This window comes from Apodemus sylvaticus, chromosome 19, assembly GCF_947179515.1.
Source record: "Apodemus sylvaticus chromosome 19, mApoSyl1.1, whole genome shotgun sequence".
NCBI classification, from domain to species: domain Eukaryota; kingdom Metazoa; phylum Chordata; class Mammalia; order Rodentia; family Muridae; genus Apodemus; species Apodemus sylvaticus.
The window spans coordinates 2,347,272-2,363,599 of record NC_067490.1 but is presented as its reverse complement, the minus strand read 5'-3'; the positions used below and the strand labels follow the sequence as shown (position 1 = coordinate 2,363,599).

The 16,328-nt window shown below is 54.1% G+C and overlaps 2 protein-coding genes across 2 annotated transcripts; both read right to left on the bottom strand.

Annotated features, from left to right (window-relative positions):
- Positions 1–438: 438 nt before the first annotated feature.
- Psmb8 (proteasome 20S subunit beta 8) lies at positions 439–4,259 on the bottom strand. The gene is made up of 6 exons (XM_052163355.1): positions 4,055–4,259; positions 3,195–3,342; positions 2,916–3,027; positions 2,248–2,377; positions 1,321–1,525; positions 439–831 (listed from the first exon to the last, which is right to left on the bottom strand). Exons 1-6 carry the CDS (start codon positions 4,199–4,201, stop codon positions 743–745), a joined length of 831 nt encoding a protein of 276 aa, XP_052019315.1. The 5' UTR covers positions 4,202–4,259; the 3' UTR covers positions 439–742.
- A 1,531-nt stretch (positions 4,260–5,790) lies between these two features.
- Tap1 (transporter 1, ATP binding cassette subfamily B member) lies at positions 5,791–16,295 on the bottom strand. Its single transcript, XM_052163241.1, has 11 exons — positions 15,384–16,295; positions 14,702–14,816; positions 14,436–14,566; positions 13,187–13,392; positions 11,900–12,097; positions 10,422–10,550; positions 10,077–10,265; positions 9,241–9,414; positions 8,817–8,979; positions 7,816–7,952; positions 5,791–6,434 (listed from the first exon to the last, which is right to left on the bottom strand). The coding sequence occupies exons 1-11, from the start codon at positions 15,907–15,909 to the stop codon at positions 6,228–6,230; spliced, it is 2,175 nt and encodes a 724-aa protein (XP_052019201.1). The 5' UTR covers positions 15,910–16,295; the 3' UTR covers positions 5,791–6,227.
- Between the last annotated feature and the right edge of the window lie 33 nt (positions 16,296–16,328).

Sequence of the window (16,328 nt, the reverse complement as noted above, 5' to 3'; positions counted from 1 at the left end):
TGCACCAGAGAGCCACAAGCAGAGCTGACTGGACCGGCTGAAACCACCCATAAAGCAAAAGTCCCCTTAGAAATGCCAGTGTGATTACCCAGGAGTCACTTGATGTTCAAATGATGGGGGGGGGGGGGCGTTAAAGCAGTCCCGCTGTGCGGCTATGCTCCAGGACCAACCCTGGTGGAGAAGGCTCCCGCCTGACTGAACCGGCTCGCAGTCCTCTAACCCCTGACCTGGCTCCTGACTACTCTGCCCTGAGCACTCTGCCCTGAGCACTCTGTGTGATGGGTCCTCCTGAGAGATGCGAGCTGCGGCTGAAGGATGACCAGGAAGAACCTGGTGATCGCCTTCTCAATGTTGAGTCGCCTGGTTTCCCATTGGCTCCCTATCCTGCCCTCCCGCCAAAGGTCCCCACAGCCTGACCCCATTCAGCCACAACACAGAGACGTTTATAACCGTCTTTTCTTTTATTGTACATAGAAGGTATCTGTGAGCACAGTGCTGACTGAGAGGGAGCACAGTGCTGACTGAGAGGGAGCACAGTGCTGACTGAGAGGGAGCACGGTGCTGACTGAGAGGGAGCAAGGTGCTCACTGGGAGGATAACTATGGCTGTCTCCTCAGCCTCGGAGCTTCATCTCCAGCCCAGGTTGGGCCCTTCCTTCTGCTAAGACTGAAGCAGACCCAGGCCCCTGAGTCTGCCAGCTCGCCAGGGCCGCCCGTGCTGGGGGAGGCCCGCCCAGCAGCCATCACAGAGCGGCCTCTCGGTACTTGTACAGCAGGTCACTGACGTCAGAACTCTCCACTTTCACCCAACCGTCTTCCTTCATGTGGTACACTGTGGGTGATTGAGAAAAGAACACGGCGTCAGGCTTTCTTCCGTGGTCTGCCACGGTGGTGTGGTGTAAGCAGCGGCAGCTGACATGAGCATTAAACACATACATACACACACACACACACACATGCGCGCGTGCGCGCGCACACACACGCACACACGCACACACACGCGCGCGCGCGCGCACATGCACGTGCACACACACACATGCGCGTGCGCGCACACACACACACACACACGCACACACATGCACGTGCACATGCACGTGCACACACACGCATGCACACGCACACGCACGCGTGCACACACACAAGTGGAAAGGTTTGTCTGGGACTTCAGTGTTCTCAGATCTGACAATCTCCGACTCATCTCCCCCAGAGTCTTCCAATCTAAGCTCCCCCCTTCTCCCAGGTGTTGTGGGGAGCACTGGTCTCCCAGGTGTTGTGGGGAGCACTGGTCTCCCAGGTGTTGTGGGGAGCACTGGTCTCTTACTGTTGACAACTCCTCCAGAATAGTTGTCTCTGTGCGTAGCATAAGAGATAGCTCTGCGGGCAAGGTCGTAAGCCTCTTCAGGTCTGAGGTCCTGCCGGTAACCGCTGTCCATCACCCCATAGGCATACGTGTTCCCGCTGCCGGTGGAAAACATCTGTCCCGAGAGCCGAGTCCCATTGTCATCTACATAGTAAAGTCCTGGTCCCTAGAGGGTGGGGAACCATTCGGAGTTGAACTTGGAAATGGTTTATTGATCATATAAAGATGAAAGTATGACTTGTGGAGAGCGGGCAACATAGTGACACTATCGTAGAAACATTTGAGTTAAGACAGCACATTTTAGGGACTGGAGAGATGGCTCAGCGGTTAAGAGCACCGACTGCTCTTCCAGAGGTCCTGAGTTCAATTCCCAGCAACCACATGGTGGCTCACAACCCTCTGTAATGGGATCTAACGCCCTCTTCTGGAGTGTCTGAAGACAGCTACAGTGTACTTACATATAATAAATAAATCTTTAAAAAAAAAAAAAAGACAGCACATTTTAGGAAACTGGAGAGATGGCTCAGTGGTTAAGAACACTGACTGCTCTTTCAGAGGTCCTGAGTTCAATTCCCAGTAACTACACGGTGGCTCACAGCCATCTGTGATGAGATCTGATGGCCTCTTCTGGTGCGTCTGAAGACAGCTGCAGTGTACTCACATACATAAAATAAATAAATCTTTTTAAAAACCTGTGACAACGTGTTTATGAAAAGCAAAACAAAAGAGAGCACACTTTGGTAAACACCGAAACCTGGACCAAGCGTGTGTGTGTGGGGGGGGGGGGGGGGTTGATGGGTAGGAGACCTCTGACCTCTCCTGACCCTCTGACCTCTCACGGGGGTGCGGCGTGCGGGGGAGGAATGAACACAGGAACAGGCTACCCACCTTCTTGTCCCAGCCACAGATCATGCTGCCCATGGAGAGGCCCATACCCCGGTACTGCAGCATCATGTTCGAAAGCAGCTTGGAGGCCGCAGACACGGAGATGCGCTCCCCATTCCGCAGATAGTACAGCCTGTGAGGGGAAGGGGGAGGCCTCAGGGGTGCAGCCTGTGCGGGGAGGGGGCCTCAGGGGTACAGCCTGTGCGGGGAATGGGGAGGCCTCAGGGGTGCAGCTGTGTGGGGAGGGGGGAGGCCTCAGGGGTGCAGCCTGTGCGGGGAGGGGGGAGGCCTCAGGGGTGCAGCCTGTGTGGGGAGGGGGCCTCAGGGGTGGCGGGCAAGCAGTCTTCATTCTCTCCCATAGAGTGAGGGAGAAGGGACTGTGGAGATGAGTGCTTGGAAGGTATGAACTTGTGTGACGTGAGAATAAAGGAGATTTTGGGAATTTAAAATCTCTGAACCACATTTTAAAAGCCCGGCCGATGACACCAATAACTGCCAGATTATCTGGTTAATAAGCAGGGGCATGGGCTAGGATTTGGGAGATTTTTAATCACACAAAGGCTTAAAAAAAATCCCTTATGGTTGCTAAAATGGATCCCCGGGTGGGTGTGAGTGACATGGTGGGGGGCAGGGAGAGGGGCAGAACAAATGAGACGGTAAAATCCACCCACCTGCACTCCTTGGCCAACAGCCTCTCCCAGTACTGACAGTCGGCTGCACAACCGGACATGGTGCCAAGCAGGTAAGGGTTAATCTCGATCACCTTGTTCATCCTTTTGGAGGCTGGAAGAGTTTTGAGATCAAATAAATGAGCCCACCTCCTTTCCTCCCAACCACCCCACCCCCACCCTCCCCCCACCCGGCTCTAGCGCAATGCCCGCTCTGTCTGAACTTCCGGTGCAGGCCTTCCGAACTGCTCCAGCAGTCAGACTCCTAGAGCACATACTCACAAATGTAACTCCCTGCCGTCGCCCTCGAGTCCACGGCCACGATGACTCCATGCTGGAACTTGAAGGCTAGTGTGGTTGTGCCGTGGGCCATCTCAATCTGAACATTCCTTTCCTGGTCACCACCAAAGGCCCTCAGGAACGCAGTGGGCTAACAAAGGCAAGGGGCAGAGGCGCACCTTAGTGCTAGGAGGCTCTGGCAGGGCGTCAGGGTGAGGAGGGGTCTGCAGACTCCAGGTGGCAACAGCTCCGAAGAAGGGGAACTGGATTCAAGCCCACCAGCTTTCTGCTTCCCAGCACGCGGGAACAAAGGTCATGGTAGCCGACTTCAAGGTGTTTCCTGACCCGTGGCTCCTTCGGTTCTCGGGAAGCACATTTTAATGACTTATTCTCATTTTACAGCAGAGAGGCTGAGGCCTAAGCCGGCTAATATGCCCTAGGACACACAGGGCAGGTTGCTGAGGCCAAGTTAGCCACCCAAGTTCATAGGTCTTCCAAGACAACTGTGCAGCCCCCGTGGTAGTTAGTGGCGGGTCTGTGAAGGCATGGTGATTCGTGCACGGTGTCTTGGGATGGGCACCAACCATCTTCTCAGTCTCTTGCCGGACTCTCTCCTTCTGTCCCTCCCCCACCCTTTCTCTCACCCCCCCACCTCCCACCCCACCCCCACCCTTGCCTTCCCATGCCTTAATCTCCACGTTGGTTCTTCAGGGCTAGCCTGAATCATGCTGTCCTGGACGCGCCCCCCCCCAGGCTTCCTCACCCCCTCAGCCCCTGGCAGACGCTCCTCCCTCTGTGCCCCCCCCCCCCCACCACCACCACCATCACCACCGCACCTCTCTGGAACGCCCTACAGTCCTCACCTGCATTCCCCGGGGAAGTGCGAGCTCCGGAGCTTGCACGGAGAAACTGTAGTGTGCCGGGTCCGAGCGGCACCCGCTTCCCGCATCCTGGGCAGCCCACTCGGGCCGCTGCCCCCGAGCTGCACCGCACAGATCCAGTAACGCCATGACCACTTAGCCCCGGAGATCCGTCGACTCTCCGACAAGGAAGTGAAAGCGAAAGCCACAGTACCAAGGGGAGGGAACCGGCCCCCCACCCCCACCCCCTGCCCTTTCCGAGGAGAGCCCAGTCAATGGGTGTGTGAACTCAAAAATGTGTTGGGGACGAGTTTTCCTGCTGCCACGTCGGTGAAACCAGCTAGAGAACGGGCTGTGGGATGGAAGAAGAGGTGCGCCTTCGGAGGCCGGCTAACATTGGGGTGCATCAAGACCCACAGGCGGGGCGGGGGAGGGCATCTTCTGGGAACAGCGGAGGACTGGCCAAAGAGGTGCTCTAGGAAGTTGGAACCTGAGAGGAGCATTAAGCAGATTCACAGTCCTGGGGATGGGGGCAGCGCTCAAACGAGCATCATTTTATAGAAACTGGAAAATGCGGTAAGTGGATGCACTGGGGGGGGGGGGGGAGGGCTCTTTAGGTCCTGGGACGACCAGGAAAAAGTAGGGAAGGACGAACCAAGGAGAGGGCGCAGTTCGGGTCTTTCCATGCCACTCTCGGTTCAACAGTCAAACCACCCTGAGGCCACCCACGAGGACGCACCCTTTTGCCCAGGGCTGCTCAAGTCGAGCAAGTCCAGGCTGAGCGCTCCTTCCTTGAATCCTAAACCCCACCTCTCTCTGCAACCTCTGCGGACCTTATCTGCCCAGCAACTGATGACGTCACACACCGGCTGCAAGGAAGAGATTTCCTGGCTAATCCTCGGTGTGTGCCGCTGAGGAGGTGAGCGGTCCAGAAAGAAATCTGAGCAGGCGAGGTTATCCAGTGTGGCATTCTGGGTCGCCACCCGCTGCGCTGTCGCGCTTCCTCTAGCCTCAGCGAGAAAGAGAAGGACTCTAAGTTGCAGTTGCTGATGTCTTGGGGTGCGGAGAGGGAGGGGCTGCCGCCCGGTACTGCTCCGCACTAGGAGTCGGTGGGTGGTTAGGAAAGAGAAATGAGAGTCCAAGGAAATAAAAGATGACGGACCCAGCAAGGAAACAGAATTCTAGGGGATGGAGAGATGGCTCAGGGGTTAAGAACACTGATTGCTCTTCCAGAGGTCCTGAGTTCAATTCCCAGCAACCACATGGTGGCTCACAACCATCTGTGATGGGATCTGATGCCTTCTTCTGGTGTCTGAAGACAGCTACAGTGTACTCATATAAAATAAAATAAATTAAAATAAAATAAATTAAAATAAAATAAAATAAAATAAAATCCTTAAAAACAAAAACAAAAAAAATCCAAGCCAAGCGGTGGTGACGCACACCTGTAATCCCAGCACTCTGGGAGGCAGAGGCAGGCGGGTTTCTGAGTTCGAGGCCAGCCTGGTCTACAGAGTGAGTTCCAGGACAGCCAGGGCTACACAGAGAAACCCTGTCTTGACAAAAACCAGATCCAAAAACAAAAAGCAAAACAAACAAACAAACAATCAAAAAAAAAAAAAAACAGGAGAAAAACCCCCAGAATTCCAAAGAACGGGACACTGGGCTGGGGGTGGGGTGAGGGTGCTGGCGAATTCAGCGAGCAGTTTGTGGGAGTTAAGAAACAGGAGAAGCCACCGTACAAAACATCAGTTTTATTATAAATATCAAGAGCCCGCAGAGCACCCATGGGCCAGCCCGTGCCTTTGGGTAACTGCAAGCTGCCTGTCCTTTCTCTCTGTACATTTTGGGCTTTTCTTCTCATTCTATCCCAACACCACATAAACCAGGTTTGTGTGTTCATGCCTCTGTGATACAAGCTCAGCACCAGGAGGGTGGAGACAGGATTAGCAGCTCAGTATTAGCCTGGAGTACCTCAAACCATCTAATAGGGAGCGGGTCATGACATTCGTGGTAAATTCCGGGCTTCTCCTAGGGGTTACATTTTCTCCCTTAACGAACACCTCCGCTCCTCCACTGTCTCCGTGGGTGTGGTAATATCTTCTCTCCCAGGTTCTCTGCCACACAGTGCAGAGCACAGGAGGGGGTAGCGCGCAGTGTGCAGTCCGGAGGCCCGTCACTCTGAAGGCGCTGTAAGAGCCTCCACCATGGCCCGGTAGCACCCTCCTCTCTCCATGAGCTGCAGGTGGGTGCCCTGCTCGCAGACAGAGCCTTCTTTGAGAAAGAGGATGAGGTGGGCCTGCTCTGCCAGGCTGAGCTGCTGGGTGATGAGAAGAACTGTCCGAGACGCCCACTCCGGGTTCTCGTACAGGAGCCTCTGGACCTGCAGAAACACACAGACCTTACAGTCGAGGCCTCTCCGCCCAGGAGGCCCCTGTGCGTCCAAGGCGGGGACACATCGTCACTGCCCAAGGATGCCGAGATCCCTGGGCTGGAGTGCCTCTCCAAACCTCTGAGTTGTTAAGGTGTCTTCTCAAGAAGAGGTACAAGAACTCAGAAAAGCAGAAGCACGGGGGAGGGGGAGAGGGTGGGGGGAGGGGACTGAATAGACTCTCATCTCTACCCATAAGCTGGGAAACTTTAAAAGAAAATTATTCTCCTCCCATATTATTACATCCCAGCTGCTGTCTCCTCGTCCTCCTCTCTTCCCAGTCCCTCCTCCTCACCCCCCCAGGACCCACCCCACAGGTCACCTATGTCATATATATTTTTAATAATTCACTAGTTAACTGAGAAACTTTTTATCAATTATTTTTATTTTATGTTCATTAGTTTTTGCTTGTGTGAGGGTGTCAGAAACCCTGGAACTGGAGTTGCAGACAGTTGTGAGCTGCCACGTGGGTGCTGGGAATTGAACCCAGGTCCTCTGGAAGAGCAGCTAATGCTCCTAAAACTGATGATCTTAACTGCTGAGCCATCCCTCCAGCCACTAAACTTGAGAGTTTTTATTTTCAACTTAAAGAAATGCAGTGCAGGGGCTGGAGAGACGGCTCAGGAGTTAACTGCACTGGCGGCTCTTTTCTTCCAGAGGGTCAGGGCTTGAGTTCCCACACCCACATGGCGGCTCACAGCCATTCACACCTCCAGGTCCAGGGGAGCCACACCCTCTTCTGACACTAGGTACATACATACATTCAGGCAAAACACATAAAATAAATTAATCTTAATTCTTTTTAAAGTGTAACAGTAACAAAGAACATGAGGACTTGGATGCTTTGGATCTGGACCCAGACTCCACTGTTCAAAAGCTGTGTGACTTTTAGAAGGTTAACCAACCTCTCTTAGCCTCTATTTTGCCATCTACAGAATAAGCACAGCAAAGGACTCTGGTGGGCAAACTCGTACAAAGGGCGGCATAGAACGTCTGAGCCACGAAGCAAGCTTAGCCTGCGGACTGTTAGGACAGGAGCGCTGTCCGCTGGTTCCCGTGTCCTGGAGGGAGCTGATGGGAGCCCAGAGTTCCAAGGGCAGTGTGAACACTTACATTGTTGGTGTGACTAACACGGGGTGAGTACCAGTCGCAAAGCTCCCACGGATGAGACTTCAGGACATGACATCACAGGGTGACCCCGCCCTCCGGAGGAAGCAGCAGGAAGTCTACCAAGGGTCTGAGGTCTGCATGGTCTCCAAAGTGAGGTCCAAGCCAGCCAAGACCACATAGCAAGATGGCTCAGAAAGACAAAGCGAGAGAGCCAGAGCCTTACCCGCAGCTGGTTGCCTGCATCCAGGGCACTGGTGGCATCATCCAAGATGAGCAGGCGTGGCTTCCGGATCAGGGCTCGGGCCAAGGCCACTGCCTGTCGCTGACCTCCTGACAGCTGGTTCCCAGTCTCTCCTACCTCTGCAGAGACAAGAGTCCAGCTGAGTTGTAGATATGTGTGTACATACACATATACACACATTCACATACACAGACACACACATACATACACAGTCACACACATATAGACTCACATACATACACACATAAATACACACACAGACACAAACATACATACTCACACAGGCACATATGCACACTCACATACACAGACACACACACACATACACACACATACACTCATACTCACACATACACACATATTTGACAAACATGGACACACTCACATATATACATACGTACATACACATTCATGTAGGCACACATACACACACAGACACACACACAGACACTCACATACATTTACACATATACACACACAGACATACTCACATACATACTCACATACACAGACACACACATACAGACATACATACACACATACACACTCACAAACACATATACATACCCACATACACAAACATACACACTCCCATACACACATACACACTCACATATACATTCACACTCACATACACACATACGCATGCACACAGGTATACACACTCATACACACATACACACACGCACACATATACACACATACACACACATACATTCCCTCAGGATATGATACACACATACACAGGCACACATACATACTCACATACACACACATACACACTCTTTCACACACACCCACACAAGGGCGTGGACACAACTGTCAGAGGCAGCTGGAAAGGGAGGCCCTCTGAAGGCTGATGGAGTCCTGAGGATGAGAATCTTAGAAACAAGAGTTTCAGCTACAAACTGACATCCAAGGGGCGGGAGGGACTGAACAACCAAGGCAGGATTGGTGGCGTGGGGATGTGAGCACGCAGATACCTGTGTCATAGCCCTGAGGGAACCCAGAGATGAAATCGTGGGCTCCAGACTCCATGGCCACAGCTCTGATTTCCTCCATGGTTGGAGTCCAGTTCAGGCCATAGGCAATGTTTTCTCGAAAACTTCTTCCAAATAGCAGCGGTTCTTGTCCCACCGCGGCCACCTGAGGTGAAATGGGAAGAGCCACCGGCAAGAAGCACAGAAGTGTCATTGTCTAGGGACTCAAGAGTCACAGCCTGGTGCGTGCCACACAGTCGTGTGTCCTTCTGCACACAGCCCCAGTGCGTACCACACAGTTGTGTGTGTGTGTCCTGCACACAGCCCCGACTGGCTGCTTGCGTCCCCTAACTCCCTGCCACAGTTCTCATGGAAATTTTCCCTTGGCTGGACCTCCTCCCCTCCCCCACACCTCCTTCTTGCCCACCTGGCGGTGCAGGTAGTGGTGCTCATACTCCGCCAGGGGCTGGCCGTCCAGCAGCAGCTGGCCCCCGCTGGGCTGGTACAGGTTCTGCAGCAGGGCGGCCACGGTGCTCTTCCCCGAGCCATTGGGTCCCACCAACGCTGTCACCTTTCCAGGGTGCAGGGTGAACGTCAGCCCCTGGAGGCCAGAGAAGCACACGGTAAAAGCCTCTGTCGCTCAGGGTGTGACATGACATCTCACCCAGGAGGAAGACGGAATACACAGCAATCCCTACCCTCTGTCCACAGACTTCTCGGAGGCATCGAAGGAGAAGAGAGGGGGTCTGGGGCGTGGGAATGAGCAAGAAGCATCACCAGGAAGTCAAAGCGGAGCGCAGAGGGTGAACGTTCCCTCCCAGAAGCAGAAATCTAGTCTGCTCACAGCGGCAGCTGGAGCCACATGTGGCTAATTCCTTTGTTAGAGGAGATTTATCTTTTAAAATATTTTCTTTTAGATTTACTTTTATGTGTATGAGTAGATATGAATGCCACATTCATGCCTTGTACCCACAGATGTCAAGAGAGGTCACAGGATCCCCTGGAACAGGAGCAGGTGGTTGTGAGCGACCGACTGCGTGAGTTCTGGGAACTGGGGTCCTCTGCAAGAGCAGCACACGCTCTTGGCCACCGAGCCATCCTGAGCCCCAGAAGCCTCTCCTTGAGGCCTCCTCTCCCTGTATTATTGCAAGACCAAGCTGGTTCTTTGGTCACAAAGACACGGTTCTCATTGTTACCTTTGAGGGGAGGGCCTGGGTCACTGGTGAGGAAACGCAAGAGGTGGAAGGGATGGATGGACGGTACCTGAAGCACCTGGACGTTGGGATGGTTTGGGTAGGCAAAGGAGACATCTTGGAACTCCACGAGGCCCTCCATGTTTACGGGTGCCAACGAGCCACTGAGTGGAGAGCAAGGAGTCCGGTCCAGGTATTCGAATATTTTCTCCGAGGAGCCCACAGCCTTCTGCATGGAGGGATAGATGGACAGCAGGACCTGCATGGCAGAGCGGGGTGTGGGTGAGGCTGGGGTGGACCACGAAAGCAGGTGGGCCGTCTAACCTGCTCGACAGCATTCAGTGAAGAGGCAGACACAGCGCGGAGGTCAGAGGCGGCAAAGCGCAGGCCGAGGCTCGGCGGGGGCGGGGCTCACCTGGACGGCGCTGGTGAACTGAAGCTGGTAGAGAACGAACGAGACCAGGCTGCCGCTGCTGACAGCCCCTCTGAGCACCAGCTGCCCGCCGAGGTACAGGATCCCCACCTTCAGCAGCATCCCCGACACCTACAGGGAAACCGTGGGATAAACCGGACTGCAATGGTCACGTGGGAGGTCCTTTCTCCCAGATCTGAGAGACAGAGGAGAAGGCGGGGTCAAGTTCAGACTCAAAACACAGCTCACATCCTCCAAGTCCTCACCATCGCCTCCGTCTCCTTGTTTGAGGAACATTTGACTCGTTTTAAAAAAGATTTATTTTTTATAATTCTAAGTTATATGTCTGTGTGCGCGCGCGTCTGTTTTTGTCTGCAGGTCTGTCTGTCTGCGGGCGCATGCACGGAGGTCAGAAGAGGGCGTCAGAACCCCAGGAGCTACAGCTGCAGGCAGCTGTGAGCTGCTCTACATAAGTGCTGGTCACCAGGAAGAGCAGTCTGCGTCCTTAACAGCTGAGCCATCTCCACTCTGTGTTACAAAGGTAAACACCACACCTCGGCTCCCATCAAGAGCCTCTGGAAAGGAGGTTATGTTATACCTTTCTTGCTGCTGTTTATTATTATTATTATTATTATTATTATTACTTCTTACTACTTTATTTTATTTATTTTTGTGTGTGAGCAGGCACTACAGTGCACCTTGTGGAAGTCAGAAGACAGCTTTGAGGACTCGGTTCCAGAGCCGGATCTCAGGTCCCCAGGCCTGGCAGCATGAGAGCAGGGACCCTTACCTCCTGAGCCATCTCACTGCCCTGCCCCTTTTACTGAGACAAGTCTCACATCGTACTCATGATGGCTGGAAACTCACAGCAATCCTCCTGCCTCAGCTTGAGTCCTGGGATTACAGATGTGAACCACCATATGGTGTTTTATTCCCATTTTTCAAAACAGGGCAACAGCCTCAGAAAAAAAGGTAACATGTGCTGGATACAGAACTGGTTGGTGGCAGAAAGGAGCCTGGAATCTCTGGTTCCCGCTTTAGCTCTCTGCGTGTCCTTATCACAGCTGCCCCTGGCTGCCTGCCTCTGTCACTTCTGGCTCCCACCAGCTCGCCACACAGTGCAGCATGAAGCACACACCATGCAGGGATGGAAGCCAAGGAAGGGCCCGAGCCGGGAGAGTGGAGTCTCCCTAACACACAGGTCAAGTGGGCTTCGTGTGCTGATGTGGAAGATCAGTTCTTAGCACCACAAAACACTGAGAGAATTAAGGACAGAGAGTGGAGAGATGGAGAACTCTGAGGCAACCGCCCCCCACCGGAGGAGGAGCAGGAGGGTTGGGAAACAGCAGAGCCAAGAGTGTTCACACAAGGGAGTGGGCATCACACGAGGGAGGAGTGGGCATCACACGAGGGAGTGGGCATCACACAAGGGAGGAGTGGGCATCACACAAGGGAGTGGGCATCCATCTCCCAGTACTCACACTCGTGGTCCAGACTTCAGCGACGTAAGCCAGGGCCTCCTTCTTGTTTAGCGGCTTCATTTCCTCCAACTTCTGCCTGAACTTCTGGGCCTCTCCCTCCTCGTTGGCAAAGCTCCGTACGGTAGGCATCGCCGACAGGGCCTCGAGGGCCACCTGGGTGGACTTCGCTAGGGACTCCTGCACCTTCACTGCCAGGGACTAAGGGAGACAAGGTCCAGAGACACCACACGGGGTGTGCAAATGAGAATAAATGGGTGCACCTACATTACCCACGGGGAACTTAAGTCAAGAGTCAGAGGGACAGAGGGAAGAGAAAGGGCTACAGCCATACTTCTAGGCAGAAGACGTGTGGAGGAAATGAATCCAGTTTTTGTAAGATTTATTCTATCGTGTGTGTGTGTGTGTGTGTGTGTGTGTGTGTCTGTGTGTGTGTGTCTGTGTGTGTCTCTGTGTGTGTGTGTGTCTGTGTGTGTCTGTGTGTCTGTGTGTGTCTGTGTGTGTATGTGTCTCTGTGTGTGTGTGTCTGTGTGTGTCTGTGTGTGTCTGTGTGTGTGTGTCTCTGTGTGTGTGTCTCTGTGTGTCTGTGTGTGTGTGTCTGTGTGTGTCTGTGTGTCTGTGTGTGTCTGTGTGTCTGTGTGTGTCTGTGTGTGTGTCTCTGTGTGTCTCTGTGTGTGTGTCTGTGTGTCTGTGTGTGTCTGTGTGTGTCTCTGTGTGTGTGTGTCTGTGTGTCTGTGTGTGTCTGTGTGTCTGTGTGTGTCTGTGTGTGTATGTGTCTCTGTGTGTGTGTGTCTGTGTGTGTCTGTGTGTGTCTGTGTGTGTGTGTCTCTGTGTGTCTGTGTGTGTGTGTGTGTCTGTGTGTGTCTGTGTGTCTGTGTGTGTCTGTGTGTGTGTGTCTCTGTGTGTGTGTCTCTGTGTGTCTGTGTGTGTGTGTGTGTCTGTGTGTGTCTGTGTGTCTGTGTGTGTCTGTGTGTGTGTATGTGTCTGTTGTGTGTGTGTCTGTGTGTGTGTGTGTCATGTGTATAGATTGGCCTGGTGTGGGCACTGGGAACCAAACTCAGGCCCCCTGGAGGAAGTCAGCCCTCTGAACCCTGAGCTGTCTCTCCAGCCTGGATCCTATTCGTAAGGACAGATCATGACCAAAATTTAGACAAGAGTACACAGATGTGGGTGCAGGGCAGTGTGGGGCAGTGGTCACAGGACAGAGGCTGAGGATGGCGGAGGAGTGGAAACCACACTGAAAGTAGTCTAGGAGAAACGGAGCGCAGGCTCCGGGGCCTGGGAGCGTACCTGGTGCACCTTCCCAAGCTTCTTAGGCAAAAGGAAAAGCAGGGGCAGCGTGATCAGGGTGACCAGAGTGAGGTACGGTGACCCCCAAAACATGAACGCCAGGAGGCACAGGGCTCGCCCCAGGTACCACAGCAGCAGGTTCAGCTCCTCACTAATGGACTCGCACACGTTGGCTGTGTCCTTGGTCACCCGAGATGTGATGGAACCTGCCCAGATAGGGAACGAGAGAGTCAGTGAGCAAGTGGTTCACAGAGAGAGAGGAGCTGACAGTCGGGGGTGGGGAGGACCGGGTAGGCAAGTCAGCACCATCCTGAGGGGGCTGCCAGGGGTAGGGGGTTGGGGAGCTGCAGGAACTCCAATGCAGGGGAAAAGAAAGATCTGGTAGGCCTGTGCTTGGCTGTAAAGGAGTTGTAGCTGGGTGTGGTGGCACACACCTTTAGTCCCAACAGTCTGGGGGCAGAGGCAGCAAAGGGTAATCTGATCTAGCTGGCGAATTCTAGGCCAGCCAAGGCCTAGACAGTAAGACCCTGTCTAAGACAATAAAAATACAAATAAAGCTAATGTAAAATGAACTTCCGATTCCCTGAAAGCTCTCAGCTCCTCAGACACTGTAACTCTGGTCCGTTCCCTGCCACTGGCACTCCAGTAGCCATGGGGAGAAGGGAGGCAGCAGCCAGGAGGCAGGCCAGGGTCCTTCAGGAAATGGAGACCCTCGGGTCTAACCCCAGTGCGTCGGCCTGGGTAGGCTTCAGCATCTAGTGTCCAGAATTCAGTTTCTTCCATTTTAAATGAGGCAGTTGGAGTTGAGCGTCTCTGGCTTTCCAGGGCTCTAAGTCTGCCTTTTCTGTCAATGGGGAATTTTGAATGCAAATACTGTTTTTCTTAGAGCAAAAAAAGACAATGTTTTGCTACATTTGAGATATACCACGAATAAGAAGGCTTGGGAAGGGGGGTCACTCAGTTGGTAGAGCTTTTGCCTTAACCTACAAGAAGTCTTGGATTTAGAGGCAGGATCCCGTGTAGCCTAGGCTGGCCCTAGATTGACTATGTAGCTGAAAGACTTTGAACTTCAACCTGTAGCTCCTGCCTCAGTCCCCCAAGTGTTGGAATTACCACACCCCACTCGTACGGTGCTGGGGATTCACCTGGGCATGTGTGTATGCATGTTTTGGGGGCGGAAGGAGCAGTCAAGAGCGTGTGTGGCGATAGAGAGATTATATTATACAAGTGAGAAGGTTTCGTGAGAGACCTGCTGGGTTCTTCAGGAAAAACCCTGTCTCCTGGCGAAGGACGGCCCGAAACACCTCTCCATGCACACGGTTATGCATGTGGCCCATGGTGAAGTTGTAGATTCCATCACTTGAAAACTCCAGCGCTGTACTAGAGAGTCAGAGACACAGGAGGATCAGCTATCTCCTTCCTGAGACAGAGTCCCAGCTACCCACAGAAGTGTAACTTAACAGTCCCAACATCCAGTCCCCTCTGCTCCAGGATCCCTGCTCCCATCCCCCACACCTGGCTATGGTGAGAACGGACATAAGCCAAATGTTGCGGCTGAAGCTAGGAGCTGTCTTATCCTGAAGAATCCAGTCAGTGATGCGGCCCGTGAAGAAGGGAATGGCCATTTCCCCTGGAGAGAGGGGAGACACCTCAGTCACAGACATTATGAGCGAACCACCCCCCACTCCTGCCCCTCTCCCTTCACCGCTGTCCAGAAAGCTGAGCTCGCCCACCCAAGCCTACATCAAACTTCTCAAGGGCTACTTAAGAAAGATGGCGGTTAGCAGGGCTTGGGGCGCAGGCTGTTAATCCCAGCACTCAAGGTAGAGGCCAGCAGATCTCTCTGGGTTGAGGCCAGCCTGGGTTACATAGTGAGTTCTAGGACAGCCAGAGCTACAAAGAAAGACCCTATCTCAAAGAGGAAAGAAAAGGAAAGGAAAGGAGAGAAGAGAAGAGAAAAGATGGCAGATGGCAGTGTGGAAAGAAGCCCTCACGCTACGGCCATGATGTGACGTTCGGCTCCCCAATGCCCTTGTCAGGACCCCTTCTCGGGTCTGGGTCCTTCTCTTTCCGCCTAAGTTGCCTCCTTAGTGGCTCTGACGCTTCCCGGGACCACTTTATTCTTCCTTTCTGCCCATTGTCCTGGAATCCTGCCCTGTCCCCTACGGCCTGCTCTTTCGCCACGAGTCTCCCTTACCAAGGCAGGAGAGGATCAAGAGAACCAGAACCAAGTAGAGACGCCGCTTCTTGGAGCCCAGGAAGCCTAGCATCCGACACAGCATGTCTCCAGCGCCCCTGTGGCCACTGGGCGCCCAGAGGCTCCCCAACTTGTGCCACAGGGCGGCTGCGGGCAATGCTGCCACATAACTGATAGCGAAGGCATCTGGACGACTGTTCCAGTGCAGTAATCCAGCGCTGTCACCCTCCCGGAGTGCTCCCCAGGCGGCCAGCTCTCGGAACAAGGCAAGTCCAGGCAGGGCCAAACCCAGCGCCGCCACAAGCGGCTGCAAAGCAGCCAGCCAGCCATGGGCTCCCGCGGTTTTCCCGAGGACCCCGCGGACCCCTAGTCCCAGAATGGCCCAGCGGCTCAGGCCCACCGCCCAGACCCGGAGCAGCGGCACCTCGGGAACCAACAGGGAGAAGATTCCCGGGAGCACGGGCCGCAGCAGCAGCCAGTCCACCAGCAGCAGCAGGGCTGCCGCCAGCCAGGCGTGCGCAGCCATGGAGAATTCGCTGTCCAGAGTCTGGTCCTAGCCCGGGACTCTCCGCGTCTTCGCTGCTCTGGAGTCTCCGTGGGGAGGGAAGAAGGGCGGGTCCGAGGGCGTGCGCGGAAAGTCCCGGGAACCCGCTCGAGCTGGTGGCGCTGGCTGGAAGTGCCAACGTTTAGAGGAAGAAGAAACCGAAAGCTGCCGCCGAATCACTAGACACGCCCCCTTCTGAGACTGGCTTGCCCAGGCTGTTGTGGAAGCAGCCGCTGAAGTCGGAGTTAGAGTTCTGCCTAGTACCCCAGTTCTTCTCCGCGACTCACATTCTCCTCTCCTTCCCCAGCCTTCTTCGCTTGCTCGCGTGAATTTTCCCATCCCAGGCCCCGCCCCAGCTTGAGGGCGGGACCCTCTGTCGTCACCTGTCTCTGGGCAGATCT

Coding starts and splice junctions, on each gene's coding strand:
- Psmb8 (XM_052163355.1), bottom strand. CDS start 4,201: ATGGCGTTACTGGATCTGTGCGGTGCAGCTCGGGGGCAGCGGCCCGAG. Junction 1,526..2,247: donor TCTGTGGCTGGGACAAGAAG/GTGGGTAGCCTG, acceptor CCCACCCTCTAG/GGACCAGGACTTTACTATGT. Junction 832..1,320: donor TTCTGGAGGAGTTGTCAACA/GTAAGAGACCAG, acceptor AATCACCCACAG/TGTACCACATGAAGGAAGAC.
- Tap1 (XM_052163241.1), bottom strand. CDS start 15,909: ATGGCTGCGCACGCCTGGCTGGCGGCAGCCCTGCTGCTGCTGGTGGAC. Junction 7,953..8,816: donor CCCTCAGGGCTATGACACAG/GTATCTGCGTGC, acceptor TTGTCTCTGCAG/AGGTAGGAGAGACTGGGAAC. Junction 6,435..7,815: donor ATGCAGGCAACCAGCTGCGG/GTAAGGCTCTGG, acceptor GTGTTTCTGCAG/GTCCAGAGGCTCCTGTACGA.